The sequence below is a fragment of the Cetorhinus maximus genome, chromosome 22 (genome assembly GCF_964194155.1).
Source record: "Cetorhinus maximus chromosome 22, sCetMax3.hap1.1, whole genome shotgun sequence".
Lineage (NCBI taxonomy): Eukaryota > Metazoa > Chordata > Chondrichthyes > Lamniformes > Cetorhinidae > Cetorhinus > Cetorhinus maximus.
In genome coordinates this window covers 62,177,431-62,204,978 of record NC_135900.1, presented here as the reverse complement: position 1 = coordinate 62,204,978, position 27,548 = coordinate 62,177,431, and the positions used below count along the sequence as shown (strand labels likewise).

The following is a 27,548-nucleotide window of genomic DNA, read 5'->3' as shown; positions in this document are numbered from 1 at the left end:
GTGAATAAATGTGAAGCTACTCACTTTGGTAGGAAAAACAGAAAGGCAGAGCACTTCTTAAATAGTGAGAGGTTGGGAAATGTTGATGTCTAAAGGACCTGGGTGTCCTTGTTCATAAGTCACTAGAAGTTAGCATGCAGGTGCAGCAAGCAATTAGGAAGGCAAATGGTAAGTTGGCCTTCATTGCAAGAGGATTTGAGCACAGGAGTAAAAATGTCTTGCTGCAGTTGCATAGGGCCTTGGTGACACCTCACCTGGAGTATTGTGTACAATTTTGGTCTCCTTATATAAGGAAGGATATACTTGCCATAGAGGGAGTGCAACAGAGATTCACCAGGTTAATCCCTGGGATGGCGGGATTGTTTTTTGAGGAGAGATTGAGGAAACTGGGCCTGTATTTCTAGAGTTTCAAAGAATGAGAGGTGATCTCATTGAAACTTACAAAATTCTTACAGAGCGTGACAGGGTAAATGTAGATAGGATGTTCCCCTTGTTAGGGGTCTAGAACCAGGGGGCACAATCTCAGAATAAGAGGCAGGCTGAGATGAGACGAGGAGGAATTTCTTCACTCAGAGGGTGGTGAATCTTTGGAATTCTCTACTCCAGAGGGCTGTGGAAGCTCAATCATTAAGCATGTTCCAGACAGATATCAATAGATTTCTGGATCCTAATGTCATCAAGGGATATGGGGATATCGGGGAAAAGAGGGGTTGAGGTAGATGATCAGCCATGAATCTAGTTGAATGGCAGAACAGGCTCAACGGGCCAAATGGCCTACTCGTATTCATGCATCCTGTTTTCTCAACTCTCTAATGGCCACCATTATGGCCAGAATTTTATGGCCCCGTCGCGGCTGGGACTGGGCTGTAAAAGGAAACGATCCATTCTAAACTCTATTGACTTTGGCAGGAACGTAAAATCCCGCTACCATAAAATTCCACCTCATAGATCTGAAAGATTAATTCTGTTTCTCTCTCCACTCTCTCCACAGATGCTGCCTGACTATTTCAGAATTTTATGTTTTGTTTTCTGATTTTCAGCATTTGAATATTTTATTTCTGTAATCAGGAGTTGGGTTGGGTGCCATCATCATAGGCATAGAAGCTGGCCCCTGTGCATGCATAGAAGTCCCATTAAAGCCTTAAAGGTCCCGAACTCCTCCGATACCTCATCAAACTGCTTCAAGATCTCAGATCCACACGAGATCTAATGAAAGCCATCAGTGCTCTCATCAAAACTCTCTGAGATCTCAGACTCCTGTGAGATTCCATCTAGTTTCTCAAAGTGCTTATCAAATACCTGGGGGTCAGCATCAAATCCCTCCGAGATCTCATTAAGCACCTCAAATCTCAACAGACTCATCCACAATCTCTTCAAATCCCTATGAAGCTCATCAAAATTCTCTGAGATGCCATTAAACACTTGAAATTTCAGAATACCTCACTGAAATCTCACCAAACCTCTCAAAGATATCATCAGGTCCCTCCAGAATTTCTCTCTGTGACTTCATCAGACACCTCTGAGATTTCAAACTCCTCCGTAATCTCATCAAACTGCCCCAATATTCCTTCAAAATTCACTGAGATCCCAACAAACATTTCAAGGAATCTCATCAAATTCCCTCAAAATCTTTACCAACCCATCCAAAATTCACTGAGATCCCAACAAACATTTCAAGGGATCTCATCAAATTCCCTCAAAACCTTTACCAACCTATCCAAAATCTCATAAACACTCCAAGATCTCAATAACTCTCCTGAGCTCTCCTCCAACTCCTCTGAAGTCTCAAATCCCTCCTTCTCTCTCCCTCCTTGTCTCTTTCCTATGTTCCAGCTTTTTATTTTTGTTATTTCTCACTCTGTCTCTAGCTTTCTCCATTACTACGTGTCTCACATTGGTATCTCTCCATTTAGCTCTCTCCCCCTTTCCCATTTACTGAGCGATCTGTCTATCTGTTTTAACTTGCCTCACTGACCTGCTGTGAGTTTCCAGCATTTGCAGTTTTTCCTTTTTATTTCTCTCCCTTTCTAATTTTTCTCCCTGGCCTCTCCATTCAAATCTTTCTATCACCCTCTCTTTCTTTATCGTTCACTATCTATCTCTGTATCTTTCTTCCTTTGTTTCTTCTGTCCCCTTTCACTTCCTGTCTACCTGCCTCTCATTCCTGTTCTCTGCCCCCTGTCCCTATCTCTATTTCTCTTTTCTTCTACATTCGTGACTCTCTCTCAGTGCATCTTGAATGGGAGCTACTGCTGTCTACCCTCTGACTGCCAAGACTACCAGACAGGTCGCACAAATAACTTAGTGCATGAGGGAGAAGAAGAGGATATAAGCATTGATGTACGGTTGCGGTGTTATTCTAAGTTGATGTCTATCTGATTATTTAGGTGAACCCAAACGACACCATGTACACTCAGGAAGCAATGTGGATCTCCAACCCACTTCTGACAGCACCAGGAGTCCGCCAGAGGTATTATTAACAGATCAAACGTCACCCTCACCTTTCACACTGGACATTGGCTGGCCTGACTGCTCTGAGACTTTAGATACTTTTCCTTCACAGCTTTGGAGCAACCTCTTTCTCCCCAAGTTAACAATAGATGTGAATCTACACTTTCATAACTCGGCATCACTTGGGCAATCAGACGCTTCCTGACGGTGCAGACTCTCTGTTCAAACCTGGGAGTGTGTTGATGGGGACAGTGTAGAGGGAGCTTTACTCTGTATCTAACCCCGTGCTGTACCTGTCCATGGGAGTGTTTGATGGAGACAGTGTAGAGGGAGCTTTACTCTGTATCTAACCCCGTGCTGTACCTGTCCTGGGAGTGTTGATGGGGACAGTGTAGAGGGAGCTTTACTCTGTATCTAACCCCGTGCTGTACCTGTCCATGGGAGTGTTTGATGGAGACAGTGTAGAGGGAGCTTTATTCTGTATCTAACCCCGTGCTGTACCTGTCCTGGGAGTGTTTGATGGGGACAGTGTAGAGGGAGCTTTACTCTGTATCTAATCCCATGCTGTACCTGTCCTGGGAGTGTTTGATGGGGACAGTGTAGAGGAAGCTTTACTCTGTATCTAACCCCGTGCTGTACCTGTCCTGGGGGTGTTTGATGGGGACAGTGTAGAGGGAGTTTTACTCTGTATCTAACCCCATGCTGTACCTGTCCTGGGAGTGTTCGATGGGGACAGTGTAGAGGGAGCTTTACTCTGTATCTAACCCCATGCTGTACCTGTCCTGGGAGTGTTTGATGGGGACAGTGTAGAGGGAGCTTTGCTCTGTATCTAACCCTATGCTGTATCTGTCCTGGGAGTGTTTGATGGGGACAGTGTAGAGGGAACTTTACTCTGTATCTAACCCCGTGCTGTATCTGTCCTGGGAGTGTTTGATGGGGACAGTGTAGAGGGAACTTTACTCTGTATCTAACCCCGTGCTGTATCTGTCCTGGGAGTGTTTGATGGGGACAGTGTAGAGGGAGATCTACTCTATATCTTGTGCCCCTGCCTGTGTATTCTGATATGTCTTTGTTTTCACAGTTGCTCTGCTCTCTGTTTCTGATTAAATTGTTTGTTTTCTTTATCCGTTCAGCAAGAGGATGAACTCCTTTATCCTGGGGTTCCCTTTGTGAAACCAATCGACTCTGAAAAGGGAACTGCACCATCACACGAAGCAACCAGCCCCCTCCCTGACCACCCTCCTGTGCGATCACAGCCTCTGTCCTTCCCAGAAACTCCATCACCCTGTTCAGCAGTCCAATCCCAGCCTGCTGTCACCCCTCTGGCCCAGAGTCCCAGCATTGCCCCACCAGCTATCTGCTGCCAACCACTCACTTGTCCAGGAGCAGCTAGCCCCATTGCAGCTCAGTCCCCAGTGAAATGCCAGCCTGTCTCCTCCATCCTGACATCCACTCCAATCATCACGCACAGTGAGGAGCAGCAAGAATACACAGCAACAGGAATGGAGGCAGAAAAGCCCACCCGAAAGGATGCGGCTGACGACTTCTGGCTGAGAAGCATGGAGCTCCGCAAAAGTCTTGGGGTCAGTCCTGTGGACCGAACCAGTGGGTCTGAAACCAGCTTCACATTGTCCACCACAGGGTCAGCATCTCCTCAATCCTTCACACCAGAGGAGATGTTTGAGGAACAGAGAAGCCGCACAGAAAGCCCCCAGCCACCCTCCAGACCCCCCAGTCTACCTGGAGTTGAGGAGCTGGTATTGCCAGCTCTAACCTCAAGCCAATCCATCGGGCTGGATGCCAAGAGTTCAGATGGTGGTCACAAGGATTTGACCAGCACCTCTGGGCTTGGCCTGAATGGAAGCTTGAGTAACACCAGGACTGCTGCCAGTGTGAGCCTGAATAACTCTGACAGCATGTTAACACCACCCTCCAGCCCTCCTCCACCACCCCCTGCTGATGAGGAACCTGCAACTCTCCGGCGGAGGAAGCATCAGGACAGGGGGAAGAGTGTTGTGGACAGGAGCCCCACACTGCCCAGCAATAAGCAGCCTGTCTCAGCTCAGCAGACAGCAGCCAGCCAGTCAGACAATGTAAGGAAATCACTGGCAGAGAGCATTGACGAGATTCCGTTTGCAGACGATGTGGAGGATACATATGATGACCGAACACCTGATACTAGTGTCCAGGAAAGATTTTACACACCCCCAAGCAGCAAGCCCAAACAGGAGAAGCCCTGTCTGTTAAAATTAGCCCAAAGCCCAAAGACTGCAGAGTCGAAACAGCGGCTACTGACACAGATCTCACCAGAGGCTAAAGAAATAGCTGAGGAAAGAATGAGGGCTCGGGAAAAGTCAGTCAAGAGCCAGGTTCTCAGAGATGCTATGGAAAAACAGCTGAGGAAAATGAAAGAAATGGAAATGAGTGACGTCTCTGCTGGCCAGTCCAGGAGTGTCCTGAGACAGGTATCAGCTCAGGAGGATAGCTGGGCTGACACCACGTTACCCTTGGACATTAAGTTAACCAATGGTCACAAGCTGCAGCAGGAGACGGCGGTGGACAGGTATGTGACCCCCACAACCGTACAGCATCACACCTGTGAGGGTTCGGGAGCCTCCTCCGAGGATTCAGCCAGCAAAAACAAGAAGAGAACTTCCTTGTTCTCACCACGGAAGAGCAAGAAGGAGAAGAAATCAAAGAGTGATAGCAGGCAGCCGCACAAAGTGAGCAGTGTAGCTGATGAACTGACCAAACCCAAATCGCTTTGGAAATCAGTCTTCTCCAGTTACAGAAAGGACAGAAAGAAGAAGGAGGAGAGAGCGTGTCCCAGTACACCATCAAGCAGCAACACAATCGACTCCAGCACGAGACACACCAGAAACATCCTCCGCACAGCAGTGGGTAAGGACACACTGAGCCCCCCCGGACACACTGACCCCCCCGGGCACACTGACCCCGCCGGACACACTGACCTCCCTGGACACACTGACGCCCCCCCCCCCCCCCCCGCCGGACACACTGACCCCCCCCCCCCCCCCCGCCCCTGGACACACTGACCCCCTCGGGCACCCCCCCCCCCTCCGGACACACTGACCCCTCCCGGACACACTGACCCCTTCCCGGACACACTGACCCCTCCCCGGACACACTGACCCCTCCCCGGACACACTGACCCCTCCCCGGACACACTGACCCCTCCCGGACACACTGACCTCCCTGGACACACTGACCCAGCCGGACACACTGACCTCCCACCGGACACACTGACCCCCCCCAGACCCCCTCCCCAGACACACTGACCCCCCCCGGACACACTGACCCCTCCCGGACACACTGACCTCCCTGGACACACTGACCCAGCCGGACACACTGACCCCCCACCGGACACACTGACCCCCCCCAGACCCCCTCCCCAGACACACTGACCCCCCCCGGACACACTGACCCCTCCCCGAACACACTGACCCCTCCTGGACACACTGACCCCGCCGGACACACTGACCCCGCCGGACACACTGACCCCGCCGGACACACTGACCCCCCCCGGACACACTGACCCCTCCCGGACACACTGACCTCCCTGGACACACTGACCCAGCCGGACACACTGACCCCCCACCGGACACACTGACCCCCCCCAGACCCCCTCCCCAGACACACTGACCCCCCCCGGACACACTGACCCCTCCCCGAACACACTGACCCCTCCTGGACACACTGACCCCGCCGGACACACTGACCCCGCCGGACACACTGACCCCGCCGGACACACTGACCCCCCCCCGGACACACTGACCCCCCCCCGGACACACTGACCCCCCCCGGACACACTGATCCCCCCAAACACACTGACCCCACCCGGACACACCGAACCCCCATAGACACACCGAGCCCCCCTGGACACACCGAACCCCCCTGGACACACTGAACCCCCCCTGGACACACTGAACCCCCCCTGGACACACCGAACCCTCCTGGAAACACCGTCGCCCCCCTGGGACACATCAAACCCTCCTGGACACACCTGCCCCCCCCCGGACACACCGTCCCCCCCTGGACACACCGTTCCCCCCCCGGGACACACCGACCCTCCTGGGACACACCGACACTCTGGACAGACCGACACTCTAGATCCAGATAGACTGACCCTCCAGATACACCAACCCTTCAGACCTGAACACACTGACCCTCAGGTCCCAGACATACCAACCCGCTGGACAAACTGATCCTCCAGACACACTGACCCCTCGGACACACCGAGTCCCCTAACGGACTGACACTCCGGACACATCGACCCCTTGGGACACACTGAACCCACCCCCCGGACACACTGACCCCTCAGTCACACTGACCCTCTGGATCCACTGACCCTCGGACCCACTGACCTTCGGACATTGACCCTCTCATAATGTTGTCCGTTTCTTGTTCAGAGCTCCAGCTTGGTCAGCACCTGAGTTTATCAGAGGATTCCGACCTGTCGAATGATGATGTCTTGGAGAGGAGTTCCCAGCGCTCGAGAAGAGAGGTACCCAGACCCCCGATCCCCTTGTGTGTGTGTGGGGGAGGTGGACTAGCGATTCATGTGGGTAATCCTGATCCCAGACAGGACAGCAGCTGTAGAAAGGTCAGCGTGCTCCCCTGGTCTGTGCTGGACACTGTGTGGGATCAGGTAAGCTGCGGTTTGCGATGGGGAGGGTCAATGGGTCTATCCTGGATAAATCACTGCCTAGTGAATGTTGATTGAACATTGGAATTAACTTGGCCTCAAGATCAGGACCAGGTTTCAGATTGTGCATCAAATTTCCTTTTTACTCAGTAATTTTTGTTCTGGGCGAAGGAAGCTCATTGTAATGGGTTTCATTCATTGGGATTTTTGCAATCAAGTTCACGTGTGGCAGTGGGATCGGTTTAGCATATCAGTACAGTTGAGTACAAGGGTATTGGGGTGCAGGAGTATTGGGGGTACATAGATGCTGTGGGCACAGGGGTAATGGAGGTACAGAGGATGAGATGCAGGAGTATTGGGGTACAGGAGTATTGGAGGTACTTGGGTATTGGGTATGTGGGTATTGGAAAGTGGGTATGTGATATGGGGTATTGTATGTTGGGGGTTGCGGTACAGAGGTGTTTTGTATGGGGGTATGTTGTGTATAGGGGTACTGGGGGTATTGGGGCACAGGGACATTGTATACAGGGGTTATTGGACGTACAGGGTTATTGGGGGTACATGAGTATTGGGGGTTCCAGGGTATTGGGGTACTGGGGTATTCAGAGTACTGGGGGTACCTGGGTGTTGGGGATACCAGAGTATTGGGGTACAGCGATATTGGGGTACAGGGGTATTGGTTTTTAAAAATTAATTCACGGGATGTTGCCTTCGCTGGCTGGGCCAGCATTTATTACCCATCCCTAATTGCCCTTGAGAAGGTGGTGGTGAGCTGCCTTCTTGAACTGCTGCAGTCCATGTGGTGTAGGTACACCCACAGTGCTGTTAGGGAGGGAGTTCCAGGATTTTGACCCAGCAACAGTGAAGGAACGGAGATATATTTCCAAGTCAGGGTGGCGACTGGCTTGGAGGGGAACTTCCAGGTGGTGTTCCTATGTGTCTGCTGCCCTTGTACTTCTAGATGGTAGTGGTGTGGGTATGGAAGGTGCTGTTGGTGAGTTCCAGCAATGCATCTTGTCGATGGTACACACTGCTGCTACTGTGCATTGGCGGTGGAGGGAGTGAATTTTGTGGATGGGGAGCCAATCAAGCGGACTGCTTTGTCCTGGATGGTGTTGAGCTTCTTGCGTGTTGTGTATAGGGTTACGGAGGGTATTGGCATACCAGGGTATTGGGATACAGCGATATTGGGATACAGGGGTATTGTGTATAGGGTTACAGGGCTATTGGGGTACAGGGGCATTGTGTATAGGGGTACGCTATGAGATGGAGTGCCACGGAGCTGCATTTCTTCCCTGCCGAATCAGAATGCCAGAAGAATATGGATTCTAAATGACAGAGTGAGTTGGTCAGGAATGTCAGTGAACTTTGCCTCCCACACACAACTGTACGGCTCCAATACTCACATTTTCTCTAACCTCTGATCATCATCTCTTCTCCCTGTGCTCTTCTTCAGCTGCCTGCGGATGTGTTTGATCGTCTGTCTGAGTTCCATAAAAGGAAGGAGCAGGTATCCAGAGGGCAAACTGTGGAAACAACTGTAGGGACTGGGCACAGTTTCAACAATACTGCTTTTAAATACAGCCAGCCATCCCTAGGGCACCTCCAGATGACGTTTGTGGTAGTCAGCACTTAGGAGTAACATTCTAATTACTATTACTGCCTAGGATCCACATTAAACCTGGCTGAGGGGAATTGCAGCAATAGACTGGCCACTCGACTCTTGAGGGGAATGACATTGAGAACAAGCCCAACAACAAGGAAAGGAGGGACTGGGAATTTTAGGAGGGGCCCTGAGCAGAGTCACGAGGAGAGCCCATGAAACATTTAACGGACTCTGGCTGGAGTGCAACTGATGGAGGATGGTCCCAAGGAGTGGAGCTGGCAATACAAATTGGGACTATCAAATCACAACTGATAATGTTACAGAGAATTAAAGATCAAATACTGTGTCCCGTCCCCTCTAATAATAGACCCAGTGTAATTAGAGTTGTGTGGTTTGTCTATTGAGTGTTGTGGGGTTGGGCAATGCAGTAACTTGTGCGGTTACTTAGTTAATGACTGTTGTTTAGTTATTGCAATGACTGCTTTCAGGCTATGGCATATGGCATGCTTGCCTTCATTGGCAGGGGTATTGAGTATAAAAGCTGGGAAGTCATGCTGCAGCTGTATAGAACCTTGGTTAGGCCACACTTGGAATATTGCGTGCAATTCTGGTCGCCACATTACCAGAAGGACATGGAGGCGTTGAAGAGGGTGCAGAGGAGGTTTACCAGGATGCGGTCTGGTCTGGAGGTTGTTAGCTATGAGGAGAAGTTGGAGAAACTCGCATTGTTCTCACTAGACCGACGGAGATTGAGGGGCGACTTGATAGAAGTTTAGAAAATTGAGTGGCATGGACAGAGTAGATAGTCAGAAGCTTTTTCCCAGGGTGGAAGAGTCAATTACTAGGGGACATAGATTGAAGGTGAGAGGAGAAAACTATAGAGGAGATGTGCGGGGCAAGTTTTTTACGCAGAGGGTAGTGAGTGTCTGGAATTCGCTGCCAGAGGAGGTGGTGGAAGCAGGTACGATAGTGGTGTTTAAGAGGCATCTTGACAAATGCATGAATTGGATGGGAATAGAGGGATACGGACCCCGGAAGTGCAAAATGTTTTAGTTGACGGGCAATATGATCGGCGCAGGCTTGGAGGGCCGAAGGGCCTGTTCCTGTGCTGTACCTTTCTTTGTTCTTTCTTTCTTAGTTAGTGTAATGACTTGTGTGGTTACCAAATGTAGTTGACTGACTGTAGAGCGAGTGAGTGTACTGACTGTTTGGAGGTTAGTTAGTGGAATGATTTATGAGGTTATTTAGTTCAATGGCTAATATTGTTAGTTTACTGAGTGCGGTGTGGTTGCTCATTGTGCTGATACAGTGTCTTTGGTTAGTATGCCAGTTTAATGTGCAAATCTCGCGTGGTTATGAAACCAGGTCTATGTAGTTTGAATTTTTCCTGTGTTCATTCTTAGCGCACTTTGGCTGTTGATCCAAACTTGAGGCCATCACTTCCATTTCCATTGCTTTTCTTCCTCTTTTTCCTTCTTTTCTCTCTGCCCCTCCTAGACCCTCTCTCCTCTCACTATGTCTCCTTCCACTTCTCCCCTCTTGGATACTCTTCCTTATTTCCAAACTCCTACCTCAATCCTTCATTACTCCCGGACATTTCTACTTTCCTGTTACTGGTCCAGGCTTGACTCCCTCTTCGGTAAATCTACAGCTTCTTTCTGTGCCTCTTTGGCAACCTCCAAAAGGCCCATTGAGGGTCTCGTCACTGCCTCCTCATGAGCAGCATCTCCAATCTCACTGACCTTCCAGTCCAGCCCACCAGCTGGGAGTTAAATTAAATAGTGGGGCGGAGGCTGCAAGTGAGAAAGGTTTATAAAGCTAACAAAAAAGGACAAGGTAGCAGTGCAGGATAGTGAGATGGTGAATGATAACCAGAGTGTGACAGAAAGGGACAGAGTGTACAAATAGAAGAGACCATTAAGAGTCAGCATAGGGAAAAGTGATAAAATACAGAATTAAAGTCCCTTTATCTGAATGCATGCAGCATTCATAATAACATGGAGGAATTGACAGAAGAAATAGATGAGTATGATAGAATAGCTGGTACATATATGTGGAGTGGAATTTAATGTCCTTACAGAGGCGAGTTTGGATGCTGGAAGGGTGTTTAATTAGACAGGGGGGTGCAGGTTGGGGTCCCTGCCACCTCAGGCAGCTTTCCTGCCTCCCTCCAATTAAGTCTGGGGCAGGAAAGCTTGAGGACACAGGTACTCCGTGTCTGATCGAGAGACCAGTATTGGGAAGGGGGGTTGCTGATAGCTTGCTTCTGAACCCCCTCCACCCCTAGCCAGTGCCCCCTCCATGTTACTCATTCCACCCACATTTAGCTCTCTCCAGGGAACCAGGGACAATCCCTGGTGAAGACTTCAGTGTAATACCAGCAGTGGCCATCACTCCCAGTGGCCCTGCTGGCACCGGAGAGCTGTTGGCCTCTGATTGACAGGGTTTCTGCCCTACTGGGGTCTTAATTGAGTGGGAGGCTCGTTGCTGTCTAGGTCAGTGCCCAATTGCCCTGAAATATTGTCAGGTCACCCCGAGAGAAGTGATGTGAGGCTCCACTAGTTCTCCAACTGGTGGGCGAGTCCCCCTCGCACTCATTAAAGTTCACCTATGGTTGCAAAGTGACAAACGCTTGGAACTGAATATTCAAGTGTATTTGACATTTCGGAAGGCTAGAAAGAAAGGAAAAGGAGGTGGGGTAGCTCTGTTAATAAAGGACGAGATCAATACAGAAATGAAAAATGGTCTTGGTTCAGAGGATCAAGATATAGAATCAGTTTAGAAAGAGATAATAAATAGCAAAGGAAAGAAGTCACTGGTGGGAGTAGTTTATAGGCCCCACTGACAGTAACTACATGTAGGACAGAGTGTACATCAAGAAATAATTGCCGCTTGTAAGAAAGAAACTGCAATGATCATGGATGATTTTAATCTTCATATAGGTTAGACAAATCAAACTGGCAAAGGTAGCCTCGAGGATGAGTTCATAGAGTTTGTTCAGGGCAGCTTCTTAGAACAATACCATTCTGGAACCAACCAGGGAGCAGGCTGCATTAGACCTGGTAATGTGTAAGGAGACAGGATTAATTAATAACCTCACAGCACTGTTATGGATCCTCTAGACAAGAGTGATCATAACATGATAGAATTTCACATTCAGTTTGAGGGTGAGAAATTTGGTCCGAAACTAGTGTCTTAAACTTAAGTAAAGGCAAATAACGAATATGAAGACAGAGTTGGCTCTAGTGGACACTGAAAATATGTTAAAAGGTAAGATGGTAAAGAAGCAGTGACAGACATTTAAGGAGATATTTCATAACTTTCAACTAAGATATATTCCATGAGAGAGGGAGACTCTTCAAGAAGGCTAAACCATGTGTGACTAACTGGAAATCAAGGATGGTAGCGAATTGAAAGAAAAGTGGTACCATACTGCGAAGATTAGTTGTAGATGATTGTGACTACATACCTGCACCATCACTAAGACCGCTTATTTCCACCTTCTGTAACATCACCCAACTCCACCCCTACCTCAGATCATCTGCTGCTGAAACCTTCACTCAAGCCTTCATTACCTCAGGACTCGACTATTCCAATATACTCCTTGTTGGTCTCCCGCACCTATGTATACTTAAGGAGTCATCTTAAACTCTGCTCACTGTGTCTCAGCTCGCAGGAAGTCCTGTTCCCCTGTCATCCCTGTGCTCGCTGACCTACACTGGCACCTGGTCAAACAACATCCCGATTTTAAAATTCTCATCCTTGCTTTCAAATCCTTCCATGGCCTCACCCCTCCCTATCCTTGTAATCTCCTCCAGCCCCATTAACCTCTGAGATATCAGTGCTTCTCTAAATCTGGTCCCGTGAGCATCCTGATTTTAATCACCCCACCGTTGCTGCCTGTGCCTTGAGCTGCCAGGACACAAAGCTCCGGAATTCCCTCCCTAAACCTCTCCCCTCTTCCCCTCTCCACCTTTCTCTACTTGAAGATGTGCTTTGATTGAGCTTTTGATTATCTGCCCTAATATCTCCTATTGTGGCTCAGTGTCACACTTTGTTTTACAATGATCCTGTGAAGCTCCTTAGGACAATTTATTACATTAAAACCACTGTATAAATACAAGGTATTGTTATTGATTGGTTACTGTACCAATACAGTGTCATTAGGTTGTGTACTGAGTGTTCTTTCAAAATATTCTTTCACGGGATGTGAGCGTTGCTGGCTAGGCCAGCATTTATTGCCCATCCCTAATTGCCCTTGAGAAGGTGGCGGTGAGCTGCCTTCTTGAACCGCTACAGTCCATGTGGTGTAGGTGCATCCACAGTGCAGTTAGGGAGGGAGTTCCAGGATTTTGATCCAGTGACAGTGAAGGAATGGAGATATATTTCCAAGTTAGGATGGTGAGTGACTTGGAGGGGAACTTCCAGGTGGTGGTGTTCCCATCTATCTGCTGCCCTTGTCCTTCTAGCTGGTAGTGGACGTGGGTTTAGAAGGTGCTGTATAAGAAGCCTTGGTGAATTCCTGCAGTGCATCTTGTAGATGGTTTGCACTGTCGCTGCTGTGCATCGGAGGTGGAGGGAGTGAATGTTTAAGGTGGTGGGTGGGGCACCAATCGATCGGGCTGCTTTGGCCTGGATGGTGTCAAGCTTTGCGAGTGTTGCTGGAGCTGCACTCACCCAGGCAAGTGGGTCGGTGCAGTGTGGTTAATTATCAAGCCTATATAGTGTTATCAGTGCATTATTAAAGTGTGATTAGCTTGTTTACTGGGTGTGGTGTAGTTGGTTATTATGTCTCTATAGTGTGGTGGACAAGTTGCAAAATAGTGTGGTTACTTAGTGCGACACATAGAGTAGTTGGTGAATGTGTGATAGACTGTGGTTAATTAGTGTGCAATATAGTGTGTTAGGTTAATGTCATAGTGTTTAGTTTGCACCAATAGGGTGTTGTTTGTGTGCGATGTAGTGTGGTTGGTTAGTTTGCGATTTAGTCTGGTTGCTAGTACGTGTTGTAATCCGGTTGGTTAGTGTGTGAGGTAGTGTGGTTGGTTAGTGTGTGTTGTAATCCAGTTCATTAGTGTGCTATGTAGTGTGGTTGTGTGCTATGTAGTGTGGTTGGTTAGTGCGCAGTGTTAATCGGTTGGTTAGTGTGCGATGTAGTGTGGTTGGTTAATGTGCGATTTAGTCTGGTTGGTTAGTGTGCGATGTAGTCTGGTTGGTTAGTGTGCGAGGTATTCCGGTTGGTTAGTGTGCATGGTAGTCTGGTTGGTTAGCATGCAATGGAGTCTGGTTGGTTAATGTGTGATGCAGTCCGGTTGGTTAGTTTGCAATGTGGTCCAGTTGGTTAGTGTGCGATGTGGTCCGGTTGGTTAGTGTGCGATGTAGTCCGGTTGATTAGTGTGCAATGTAGTCTCATTAATTGGTGTGCGATGTAGTCTCATTAATTGGTGTGCGATGTAGTCCAGTTGGTTAGTGTGCGATGTAGTCCGGTTGGTTAGTGTGTGATGTGGTCTGGTTAGTTACTGTGCGATGTGGTCTGGTTAGTTACTGTGCGATGTAGTCCGGTTGGTTAGTGTGCGATGTAGTCTGGTTAGTTACTGTGCGATGTAGTCCGGTTGGTTAGTGTGCGATGTAGTCCGGTTGGCTAGTGTGTGATGTAGTCCGGTTGGTTAGTGTGCAATGTAGTCCGGTTGGTTAGTGTGCGATGTAGTGTGGTTAGTTAGTGTGCGATGTAGTCTGGTTGGTTAGTGTGCGATGTAGTCTGGTTGGTTAGTGTGCGATGTAGTCTGGTTGGTTAGTGTGTGATGTGGTCCAGTTAGTTAGTGTGTGATGTTGTCTGGTTGCTTAATGTGTGATGTAGTTTTGTTAATTAGTGTGCGATGTATTCTGGTTAGTTAATGGATGATGTAGCTTGGTTGGTTAGTGTTTGATGTAGTTTGGTTGGTTATTGTGCGTTGTAGTTTGGTTGGTTAGTGTGCTATGTAGTCCGACTGGTAATGGGTAATGTAGTGTGGTTGGTTAGTGTGCGATGTAGTGTGGTTGGTTAGTGGGCTATGTAGTGTGGTTGGTTAGTTTACAATTTAGTCTGGTTGATTAGTGTGCGATGCAGTCTGGTTGGTTGGTTTGTGATTTAGTCCGGTTGGTTAGTGTGCGATGTAGTCCGGTTGGTTAGTGATTGATGTAGTGTGGTTGGTTAGTGGTTGATGTAGTGTGGTTGGTTAGTGTGCGAGGTATTCCGGTTGGTTAGTGTGCAACATAGTCCGGTTGGTTAGTGTGTGATGTAGTGTGGCTGGCTAGTGTGCGAGGTAGTCTGGTTCATTATTGTGCGATGTAGTCTCATTGGTTAGTGTACGACGTGGTCTGGTTGATTAGTTTGCGATGTAGTGTGGTTGACTAGTTTGCGATGTAGTGTGGTTGGTTAACGTGTGATGTAGTGAGGTTTGGAGTGTGGCTGTGTTCTGATTCTGTTCATTATTGAGCTGTTTTAAGTTGCTATTTTTTTTTTCCTCCTTAAGTCTGTCTATGTTCCTCACGCTCTGGCATTCAGGAGATCATATACATACAAGGTAGAGTACGTGTAGAATATGTCTGTAAGCCGCCTTCACTTAGCAGAAAGCAGTGAGTGGGACGTGGCACACCAGTGTGATAGACATGACCAATCCTAATGGTCACAGACTGAGCTGGGGATCATTGCACAGATTTTATTTTACTCATAAAGTGCCCTTTATATGTTGCCTGTGGCTCAGCTGGTAGCATTCTCGCCTCTAAGCAGAAGGTTGTGGGTTCATGGTACCACTCCAGAACTTGAACACAAAGATCACAGTTCACACTGCAGCGCAGAGCAAGTGCTGCACTGTCCTAGGTGTCATCCTTTGGAAGAGATGTTAAACCGCAGCCCTGTCAGTCCTCTCAGGTGGATGTATAAGATCCCATGCAACTCTTCCAAAGATGAACAAGGGAGTTATCCTTTGTGTCCTGGCCAATATTCATCACTCCGTCATGGTTAGTGGATAATTTGGTTATTATCACATTTCTTGTTTGTTGAATTTTGTTGTGTGCAAATTGGCTCATGCATTTCCTACTCCAAAAACGGCAACACTTCAAAGGTATTTAATTGGCTGTAAAGCACTGGTCCTATGGTGACATTTCTCCATTATTACCACACGGTTTAAATCTGGGCTTCCAGTAGCGTAACTGTGAGATCATAGTCATCTGATTATTCCTGAGTTTCAAATATGTCTACTGCTGAGAGTGTCTGTCTGCCCAGCTGTGACTACCTTTTTTAAAATACATTCCTCGTGAGCCTCACTGGTTAGGCCAGTGCCTTCTTGTGCCTTGTAGATGGTGGACAGGATTTGGGGAGTCAGGAGGTGAGTTACTCACTGCAGGATTCCTAGCCTCTGACCTGCTCTTGAAGCCACAGTATTTATATGTCTGATCCAGTTCAGTTTCTGGTCCATGGTAACCCCCAGGATGTTGATAGTGGGGGATTCAGTGATGGTAATGCCATTGAGCATCAAGAGGCGATGTTTAGATTCCCTCTTGTTGGAGATGGTCATTGCCTGACAATTGTGTGGTGCGAATGTTACTTGCCACTTGTCAGCCCAAGCCTGGACATTGCCCATGTCTTGCTGCATTTGGAAATGGGCTGATACTGACTCTGAGGAGTCACGAATGGTGCTGAACATTGTGCAATCATCAGCGAGCATCCCCACCTCTGACCTTATGATGCCTGTACCAGTAAGCATAGTTAAAAGGACCTATGTTTCCCTGTCACTGTTCAGTACTGCAGTCAGCATTCTGAAAATGTTTGTTTAGATCCCACTGTTTCACGACTCTAATTAATCTCCGAATGTGTTGTCTATATCCTCCATTACATGGCTTATTGCAGTAAACCAGAGGTTGCAAAGTTAATGTTTTTAAGCAAACTAAGTGAAACCAGACCCTGCTTAACACTATTATGTGATTCTGCGATTAGACAGCACTCAGTAAACAATCCTGATTGTGCTAAGAATTGGGCTCATAGTGTGGCTCACTTTCGTGTGCTAGAAGCTGCATATATTCACACACAGGGTCCTGTTCTTTGCAGACAGAAGGAGCATGTCCACACAATTGTGCCTTTTTCAACTAAATCAACACTTGAGGGACAGCCTCCCTGGTTCATTTCCCATGGCAATGACTTGACCAATCTGGTTTGAATTTAAACAAAAGCTTGGGAGTGAAATATTCCCTGGTGCATTCTCCATAGCAACGCCACTACCAATCAGAGTCCATTTGCCAACCAATCAGCACTCTCTTCTCATGCAGTATAAATTGTTTTTCTCTTTATAATTGGTATTTTTGCGAGATGTCCTGCTAAGTGCAAGACGAAAAGCGACAACAACATGTCTCTTTTTTTCAGCAATAGTTAAATGAAACTAGTTTGAGTCGCATTGAGGATAGCGTGTAGGAACAGTTTAAGATCAGTCCTCTCCCAGTTCCCTCAGATCAGAGGGTTAGGTATTCTATACTTGGTCTTTCACTGCTAGAGTTCACAACTCCCTTATCACCCATCTCACTAGATCTGATATTACATAGAATTTACATCACAGAAACAGGCCATTCAGCCCAACTAATCGATCCCTGAGTTTATGTTCATTCGCACCTCTTTATTCTTTTGACTATCAGTAAATAATATTGAAATGCTGCTCCCTTCCCCCTCATTTATTTATCCAGCTTCCCCTTAACTGCATCTGTGTTATTCACCTCAACCACTCCCTATGGGAATGAGTCCCACATTTTCACTGTGTTCTGTATAAAGCAGTTTCAGCTGAGTTAATTGAATCTTAACAGAAACTTACAGCACAGAGGCAGGCTGTTTGGCCCATCATGCTGGCCCCTTGAATGAGCAGTCTCAAGGGCAATTAGGAATGGGCAATAAGTCACTGATTGCCTTGCCAGCGATGCTTACATCCCAAGAATGAATAAAAAAGAATCATGCTTCCTCCCACATCCCTCTTTCTGTTCATATCCCTATAAGTTCCTCATCCACCTGCCCAGCTCTGTTAAAATTATTTATGGACCAGCTTCCAGCACCTTTCAGGTAGAATGTTCCACATCCCAAAAGCATCCTGGGTGAAAAAAAATTTCCTCATCTGCCCCCGGGTCTCTTGCCAATAATTTGAAGTTTACGACCCCTGGTTCACCAGACACAACAATGTTTCCTAATGCAATCTTTCAGGACCTCTTATCATTGTGAAAATCTCAGTTAGATCATCTCTGAAACCTTCCCTGTGCAGAGAACAATCCTAACTTTTTCAGAATGGGATATTTGTGTGGAGATTCATTCCAGCTTCCTGACCAGTCTGTGTAGACAGCGTCTACAGCCTCTGCAACCTCCTGCTACTCCTCCTCATTGGCTCTTAATGAACAATAGGATCTTCACCCTAGCTCTCTGTGATAGCACCACTTTGTGGGGGAAAACCAACTCTGAATGTGACTGACATCTTTGTAAACCTGGCCAACTAGGAATGGTTGGACTGAAGCCCTCATCTAACTGGTCACCTCAATCTCTGGTTCAACACTTGAGTCAGTGATGATTACTCAGCTATGATGAGTTGCTGGTATTTACCTGTGTTCAGGATACCATTGAGACTCCATCAGCTTCATGGGGAGGTTTTGATTGGTCACAAGTCACCGAAAACAGCCGTTCCGGGTCTATAGAGTGACAGTTCACTTGCTTTAAAATGAAAGCATCGTGGCAGCAGCCTTGGAAATGAGCTTGGATTTGCATAATGGGAAATGAATGAATCATCCAGTAATCCCATTGTGAATGGGAAATTGTTGGATGATATGAGGGTAATCCAGACAGCCCATGCTGGATTTTAGCAATTTCCCCAGTTCTCAGCTGCTGCTGCTGATTGTCCCTGGCTTGGAGATTAAATTGCTTTTGGAAACAAACAGAGTAGTTTGCTTTGTACAGGAAAGACAGCTGATTTGAGTTGGTTCAAGTCAGGTAGAATGCCTGAGGTGGCGGCTGCAGTGAAGGGCGGTGAGTCCCGCAAGGAGACAAAACAGTCACTGACTAAAGTCACCAAGAAGCCGCCTGAGAAGCAGAGGAAATCTCGCAAGCAGAGCTATTCCACTTACATGTACAGGGGGCTGACCCAGGCCCACCCTTCCACCAGGATCTTGCCCAAGGCCATGAGTGTTATGTATTCCTTCGTTGGCGATGTTTTCGAGCACATCACCTCCAAGGCCTCACACCTCATTCACTACAACAAGCGCCACACCATCTCGGCCAGGGAGATCCAGAGCGCCATCCGACTCATGCTGCCAGGGGAACTGGCCAAACACGACATCTCCCAAGGCACAAAAGCAGTCACCAAATTAGGTCGATTTAGGTCGACCATTCTAAAGATTTTAGACACTGATTGACTTAGAGTTACCTACTAGTCTAAAGGTGAAGGCTGATCCAATTGAGGTGTTAAAGATGATTAAAGGATTAATATAGTGGATAGAGAGATACCATTTCCTCTAGCGCAGGGAGTCATAGAGTCATTATGGCACAGAAAGAGGCCATTCGGCCCATCAAGTCCATGCTGACTCTAAACAGTAATCCAGTCAGTCCCATTCCCTGCTCTATAGTAGCGCTGCAGGTTTAATTCCCTCAAGTGCCCATCCAATTTCCTTTTGAAATTATTAATCATCTCAGCTTTCACCACCTTCGTAGGCAACATCCTGGGGATTTCCATTGACCAGAAACTGAACTGGACTAGCCATATAAATAATGTGGCTACAAGAGCAGGTCAGAGGCTAGGAGTCGTGCGACGAGTAACTCACCTCCTGACTCCCCAAAGCCTGTCCACCATCTGCAACGCATAAGTCAGGAGTGTGATGGAATACTCCCCACTTGCCTGGATGAGTGCAGCTCCCACAACACTCAAGAAGCTTGACACCGTCCAGGACAAAGCAGCCCCACTTGATTGGCACCCCATCCACAAACATTCACTCCCTCCATCACTGATGCACAGTAGCAGCAGTGTGTACCATCTACTGCACTGCAGGAATTCACCAAGGCTCCTTCGACAGTGCCTTCCAAACCCATGACCACTACCATCTAGAAGGAAAAGGGCAGCAGGTACATGGGAACACCACCAGCTGGAAGTTCCCCTTCAAGCTGCACATCATCCTGACTGGGAAATATATCGCTGTTCCTTCACTGTTGCTGGGTCAAAATCCTGGGACTCTCTCCCTAACAGCACTGTGGGTGTACCTACACCATGTGGACTGCAGTGGTTCAAGGAGGCAGCTCACCACCACCTTCTCAGGGGCAACTAGGGACGGGCAATAAATGTTGGCCTAGCCAACGATGCCCACATTGCAATAAAAAAATTGAATTAAAAAATTTCCCTGCAGATTTGCTCCTCTATCTGTCTCTCACTGTATCTATGTCACTGGAGCCAGTGAGGTGATATACCTGTGTGTTTCTTGTCATTGGATCCAGTGATGTGATATACCTGTGTGTTCCTTGTCACTGGATCCAGTGATGTGATATACCTGTGTGTTCCTTGTCACTGGATCCAGTGATGTGATATACCTGTGTGTTCCTTGTCACTGGATCCAGTGATGTGATATACCTGTGTGTTCCTTGTCACTGGATCCAGTGATGTGATATACCTGTGTGTTCCTTGTCACTGGATCCAGTGATGTGATATATCTGTGTGTTCCTTGTCACTGGATGCAGTGGTTTATTTTGTCAGCGTACTCCTCACTCGGTAGAATATACAGATGGCATTTGTATCTTGTTCAGCTGTTGAGCAGAGGTGAAGATTTGGCTCTCTCATTTCAGAAACCCTACACTGAAGAGGAGCTCAACTCCAAGCTGACTCGGAGAGTGCAGAAAGCAGCTCGACGACAGGCCAAGCAAGAGGAGCTGAAGAGGCTGCACAGGGCACAGGTTAGTAACCAGTGGACTAGGACCTCCCCTGCTGGGACTAAGGTGGATGAAGGTTTCTGTGCAGTGAGGATTGCCAGTGTGCTTAACACCCCATGTGAAGGGGAAGACTCCATTACCTGTCGAACTATCCTGCTCCAATCTCTCACAGACTTGTTAACAAAAATCAAAACGCTGCAAGTGAGAAATTTCAGGCATGATAAAAGTTGAGTGGATCATGTTTGGGAGGAACAGGAGGTTTTTGTGTGACCTTTAATTCCCAAAGTTCTCCATCACTGGCCTTTCCCTCTTCTCATGTCTGACTCAATAGAGATTGATTGCCATGAGAAGTTACCAGTAGCATTGTCAATGTATAATCTGCTCGAAACACTCAGCAGATCAGGCAGCATGTGTATTATGGCAGGTATTGACCCATATGAATAGATTCCATATCAGACAAGCCCATCCCTCCCTGTACATCTCTTCCTCTGTCTCTGGGAACAGGTTGTCCACTGGTATCTGTTACAACTCTCAACCTCCTTCCCATCTCACTTCCTACCAGGAGTCCATTCCTCCCATTTTCTTCAGTAAGAGGGTAACAGCTTCTTGTATCCTGCCCTGAGGGGGTAAACAGGTTCGGGGTACACTGCCCTGGTACACCATGTTACACTTTCTATCAGTGCCCTCACACAAAGCTGACTTAACTCCCTTGCTCCAACAGATCATTCAGCGGCAGCTCGAACAGGTGGAGGAGAAACAGCGCCAGCTGGAGGAGCGAGGTGTGGCTGTAGAGAAAGCTCTCCGTGGGGAAGCAGGTACCTGCACTATCCATATCATCACAGGATTCCTTGCCAGGCTCATGGGTATACTGCGAGAGGGCATAACCATGACAATGGCAGTCCCTTAAGAAGCCACATTAATCCAGTGCAGGTTAAAGGTACACTGAGGTGTGGTACCGTTCCTCCCAACTGAGGGGCAGGTTGCCAAAAATATGTTGTCCATTTTCCAGATGTGTGCCATTGAAGTGACCTGGTCAATCCATCCAGGGGTCAATCCCTGACCTGCCCAGGGTCACACTCCATCCAGGGGTCAATCCCTGACCTGCCCAGGGTCACACTCCGCCCAAGGGTCAATCCCTGACCTTCCCAGGGTCACACTCCACCCAGGGGTCAATCCCTGACCTGCTCAGAGTTACACTCCAGCCAGGGGTCAATGGCTGACCTGCCCAGGGGTCTAGTTTCAGTGTGGTTTAGTTTGAAACAGCGAGGTGTTTTATTGTTTGGTTAGGGAACTGTGGTGTTTTCTTCTCACCCCTCTGTTATTCAAATTCTGCCACAGAGCTCGGTGTGAAGCTGAGTCCAGAGCTGGAATATTCTGGAATATTGGTACTGTGACGTTAGCATTTACTGCAGCACCAGCAACGATCTGCGTAAAGGAACTTCTTTCAGCTCCTAAACAAAAACAGAATTACCTGGAAAAACTCAGCAGGTCTGGCAGCATCGGCGGAGAAGAAAAGAGTTGACGTTTCGAGTCCTCATGACCCTTCGGCAGAACTGAGTAAAGTTAGGAGAGGGGTGAAATATAAGCTGGTTTAAGGTTGGGGGGGTGGGGTGGGGTGGGGTGGGGGGAGAGAAGTTGGGGGGGCGGGTTGTTGTAGGGACAAGCAAGCAGTGATAGGAGCAGATAATCAAAATATGTCACAGACAAAAGGAACAAAGACGTGTTAAAGGTGGTGATATTATCTAAGAAAATGTGCTAATTAAGAATGGATGGCAGGACACTCAAGTTCAGCCAACTCCAGCATGATGCCACCACCAAACACATCTTCCCTTCACACCCCCCCCCCCCCCCCCCCCACCGGTGGCATTCCGTAGGGATCATTCCCTCCGGGACACCCTGGTCCACTCCTCCATCACCCCCTACTCCTCAATCCCCACCTATGGCACCTCCCCATGCCCACGCAGAAGATGCAACATCCGTCCCTTCATTTCCTCCCTCCTCACTGTCCAAGGGCCCAATCACTCCTTTCAAGTGAAGCAGCATTTCACTTGCATTTCCCCTAACTTAGTCTACTGCATTCGTTGCTCCCAATGCAGTCTCTACATTGGAGAGACCAAACGTAAACTGGGCGACCGCTTTGCAGAACACCTGCGTTCTGTCCGCAAGAAAGACCCAAACCTCCCTATCGCTTGCCATTTTAACACTCCACCCTGCTTTCTTGCCCACATGTCTGTCCTTGGCTTGCTGCATTGTTCCAGTGAAGCCCAACGCAAACTGGAGGAACAGCACCTCATCTTCCGACTAGGCACTTTACAGCCTTCCGGGCTGAATATTGAATTCAACAACTTTAGATCTTAAACTCCCTCCCCCATCCCCACCCCCTTCCCGTTTCTTCCCCCTCCCTTTTGTTTTTTCCAATAATTTATATAGATTTTTCTTTTCCCACCTATTTCCATTATTTTTAAATCTATAACTGTAATACCCTGTCAGTCTTTCCACCCCACCCCCACTAGAGCTGAACTTGAGTGTCCTGCCATCCATTCTTAATTAGCACATTTTCTTAGATAATATCACCACCTTGAACACCTCTTTGTTCCTTTTGTCTGTGACATATTTTGATTATCTGCTCCTATCACTGCTTGCTTGTCCCTACAACAACCCGCCCCCCCAACTTCTCTCCCCCCACCCCACCCCACCCCACCCCCCCAACCTTAAACCAGCTTATATTTCATCCCTCTCCTAACTTTACTCAGTTCTGCCGAAGGGTCATGAGGACTCGAAACGTCAACACTTTTCTTCACTGCCAATGCTGCCAGACCTGCTGAGTTTTTCCAGGTAATTCTGTTTTTGTTTTGGATTTCCAGCATCCGCAGTAGTTTTTGTTTTTATTCTTTCAGCTCCTGTCATTTTTATTCTGACAGGACAATTTCTCACCTCTCACCACCTAGGGGCTGGCATTCACTTCAGTCTCAGCAGTGTCGATGGGCTGTTCCAATACAAAGGGCATCACTCTGGAGTCCTCACCCAATCTGCGCTCCAGACAATGGACGGTGATGCCACAACAGAATCCCAGCAGGATCGAGTTCTTGCCCAGCTGGTGTTGTTCAGTACTGCTGCTAAGTACATTGGCAGGCCACTGGGCACTCATTTACAGCCAGGTGTTCCAGCATTGAGCTCCAGGCCCCACTAGTGAACTGGTATCAAGGAGTGATCCCGTGCTGTGTCCTATTGCTCCAGTACTGAATTCAGTGACACTCAATGCTGGGCTGGTCCTTTTAGTTACCTGTGAATTGTTGAACTTCTGGTCAGGATTAGAGTTGCTGAAATTATGAAATGTTGAAGAGTAACCCGAGAACTTAGACATATCCTATCACTGGTTAACACAGAAAACCTGCTTATCATGGCCACATGTCTCTGCTGTTACATCAACACTCTCACTCTGGCCTCCAAACTTTGGGTTTCTGTGTGACCAGTTTTTCTTTGTCACGTTGTCTGTCACTGTTTCTGCTGTGCATGTTTTCCTGTCCGGTGAAGCAGTTCAGGTGGTTCAGCAATTCTCAAACAAAGGCCAGCATGCGGATAAGCAAAAACTGAGTAAGTGATAACGAGGTCAATCACTTGGCAAGATGTTCCCACAAAACACATCCTCAATTGACACAGTCAATACAATGTTACAGGAGAGTAACCCACTGTCACAGGAGAGTAACCCACTATCACAGGAGAGTAACCCACTGTCACAGGAGATTAACCCACTGTCACAGGAGAGTAACCCACTATCACAGGAGATTAACCCACTGCCACAGGAGAGTAACCCACTGCCCAGGAGAGTAACCCACTGCCACAGGAGAGTAACCCACTGCCCAGGAGAGTAACCCACTGCCACAGGAGAGTAACCCACTATCACAGGAGATTAACCCACTGCCACAGGACAGTAACCCACTGCCCAGGAGAGTAACCCACTGCCACAGGAGAGTAACCCACTGTCACAGGAGAGTAACCCACTGTCACAGGAGAGTAACCCACTGTCACAGGAGAGTAACCCACTATCACAGGAGAGTAACCCACTGCCACAGGAGAGTAACCCACTGCCACAGGAGAGTAACCCACTGTCACAGGAGAGTAACCCACTATCACAGGAGAGTAACCCACTGCCACAGGAGTGTAACCCACTGTCACAGGAGAGTAACCCACTATCACAGGAGAGTAACCCACTGCCACAGGAGAGTAACCCACTGTCACAGGAGAGTAACCCACTGTCACAGGAGAGTAACCCACTGTCACAGGAGAGTAACCCACTGTCACAGGAGAGTAACCCACTGTCACAGGAGAGTAACCCACTGTCACAGGAGAGTAACCCACTGTCACAGGAGAGTAACCCACTGTCACAGGAGAGTAGCCCACTGTCACAGGAGAGTAACCCACTGTCACAGGAGAGTAACCCACTACCCAGGAGATTAACCCACTGCCCAGGAGAGTAACCCACTGTCAACGGAGAGTAGCACACTGTCACCGGAGAGTAACACACTGTCACAGGAGAGTAACCCACTGTCACAGGAGAGTAACCCACTGTCACAGGAGAGTAACCCACTGTCACAGGAGAGTAACCCACTGCCCAGGAGATTAACCCACTGCCCAGGAGAGTAACCCACTGTCAACGGAGAGTAGCACACTGTCACCGGAGAGTAACACACTGTCACCAGAAAGTAATGGTTGTCACAGAGGATTAACACACTGTCACCGGAGAGTTATGGGTTGTTACAGGGAAGTAACCCACTGCCACAGGAAAGTAGTGCACTGTCACCAGAGAATAACACACTGCCACAGGAGAGTAATACGTGTCACCAGGGAGTAATGGATTGTCACAGAGGAGTAACCCACTGCCACGGAAGAGTAACCCACTGCCACAAGGGAGTAACAGGTTGTCACAGGAGAATAACCCACTGTCACTGGTGAATAATGCACTGTAACTGGAGAATAACGCACTGTCACTGGAGAGTAACACACTGCCAGAAGAGAGTAACTAAGGCTGTCACAGGAGAGTAACACGTGGCGCCAGATTTGGTGAAGAGAACTGTTGCTTGCTGCCAGTTTGGATTTCTGACCTGCCTCTTCAGAAGCCTGTGTGTTGTATGTGTGTGTGCATGTCCTTTATTGCCTGTTGCCTGGCACTGTACATTAACTCTTTCTAATCTTATTATAGACTATTGGGGAGAGTCTAGTTACAGTGAAATCCTCGACTTGCATCTGGGTGGTACGTATGGCTGTCCTACTGCATCCCCACTCCTGCTGCCCTTCACCTTTCTTTCTAATCCTTTTCTCTTCACTTCCATTCCTGGCTACAACCCCTTCACTGTAGTTTCACCAGGTTAAACCGCCTGCATCCTCACCCCCAGCTGGTCCAGTGTCTGATCTTATTAAGTGGGATATTCCTCACTACGAGCAGGATGAGGAATAATTGAAATCATTCTCTGATTAAAATACTTGGACGTGTGCTGTCGACTGATCTCCGGAATGGTCATCGGTCAGTTCCTGGATCGGCTGTGGCAGCTGACCTCAGTTACTCAGCTTGTATGAGTACTGCTGTCAGCCTTAGTGCCCCCTGACTAGGATGATGAATTGGAAGCTGTGTGTGTGGGGTAAGGGGAAATGGAAGGTAATGGAGAGAGAGAGATTGTAATTGGGTGAAGAATGAAGAGGGATGGAAAGTAATAGAGACACCGATTGCAATGGGGACAGATGGACATTAATTGAGAAATGGTTTATAATGGGGAGTGATGGATTTTTAAAATTCTTTCTTGGGATGTGGGCGTCATTGGCTGGGCCAGCATTTTTATTGCCCATCCATAATTGCCCTTGAGAGGTGGTGGTGAGCCACCTTCCTGAACCGTTGCAGTCCATGAGGTTTAGGTACACTCACAGTGCAGCTAGAGAGATGCATGGCACTGGGGACAGGTGATAAGAGACAGATGGGCGGTAGTGGAGAGGCATGGATGGCAAATTTTTTTATTCATTCATGGGATGTGAGCATTGCTGGCAAGACCAGCATTTATTGACCATCCCTAATTACCCTGGAGAAGGTGCTGGTGAGCTGCCTTCTTGAACTGCTGCATGGTAATAGAAAGAGATGATGGAAATGGGGAAATAGACAGTGATGGAGAGATGGACTGAAATGGAGAGAAGGACTGTAGTGGAGAAAGGATGTTGTAAATCAAGAAATGGATGGTAATGGAGGGATGGGTGGTAATGAATGGATTGATGGTAATGGAGAAGGTGTATTCTAATGCAGGGATGGGTGGTAGTGGAGGGATTGATGGTAACGGAGAAGCAGATTGTAATGAAGGGATGGATGGTATTGGAGAAGTGGATTGTAATGGAGGGATGGATGATATTGGAGAGATGGATGGTAATGGAGGGATGGATGGTAATGGGGAGATGGACGGTAATGGAGAAGTGAATTGTAATGGAGGGATGGATGATAATGGAGAAACATTTTGTAATAGATGGATGGATGGTGATGGAGAAGCAGATTGTAATGGCGGGATGAATGGTAATGGAGACATGGATAGTGCTATAATGATAGGGTCTCTGGCCAGCTGTTTTATCTGACCTTTCAGTTCCTGCATAAAGCCCTGAATATTTTGACATTGGACCAGTATCATCAACATCAGTGAGTGGTCTACAGATTTCATTCCTCAGTGTGTTTGTTAGTTAGCACTGCACGCATGCTCCTTGCATGAATTTAACATTCTATTGCCTGATAGTACAGAACTTGAATATTACTAAAAGGAGAGACTTGTTGTTGAAGTTTTTCATCTTGTACTTATCAGGACAAACACAAGAATGCAAAATTTCAAATAATTTATACTACAGGAGAAAGGGGTGCGGATTGGTTGACAAGTTTCTGCGAAACTTTA

The 27,548-nt window shown here is 47.9% G+C and overlaps 1 protein-coding gene across 5 annotated transcripts in view; it reads left to right on the top strand.

Moving 5' to 3' along the window:
• mical3a (microtubule associated monooxygenase, calponin and LIM domain containing 3a) overlaps positions 1 to 27,548 on the top strand; it is a 301,509-nt gene that overhangs the window by 244,957 nt on the left and 29,004 nt on the right. For 2 of the 5 annotated variants that reach the window (XM_078568423.1, XM_078568425.1), the window contains exons 24-29: positions 2,388 to 2,470; positions 3,585 to 5,352; positions 6,882 to 6,976; positions 15,236 to 15,286; positions 20,551 to 20,658; positions 21,356 to 21,449. In XM_078568423.1, coding sequence (XP_078424549.1) covers positions 2,388 to 2,470; positions 3,585 to 5,352; positions 6,882 to 6,976; positions 15,236 to 15,286; positions 20,551 to 20,658; positions 21,356 to 21,449 — 2,199 coding nt within the window. Of the gene's footprint in view, positions 1 to 2,387; positions 2,471 to 3,584; positions 5,353 to 6,881; positions 6,977 to 15,235; positions 15,287 to 20,550; positions 20,659 to 21,355; positions 21,450 to 25,834; positions 25,886 to 27,548 lie in introns of all 5 variants that reach the window. The other 3 variants (XM_078568424.1, XM_078568426.1, XM_078568427.1) reach the window with 3 other exon arrangements.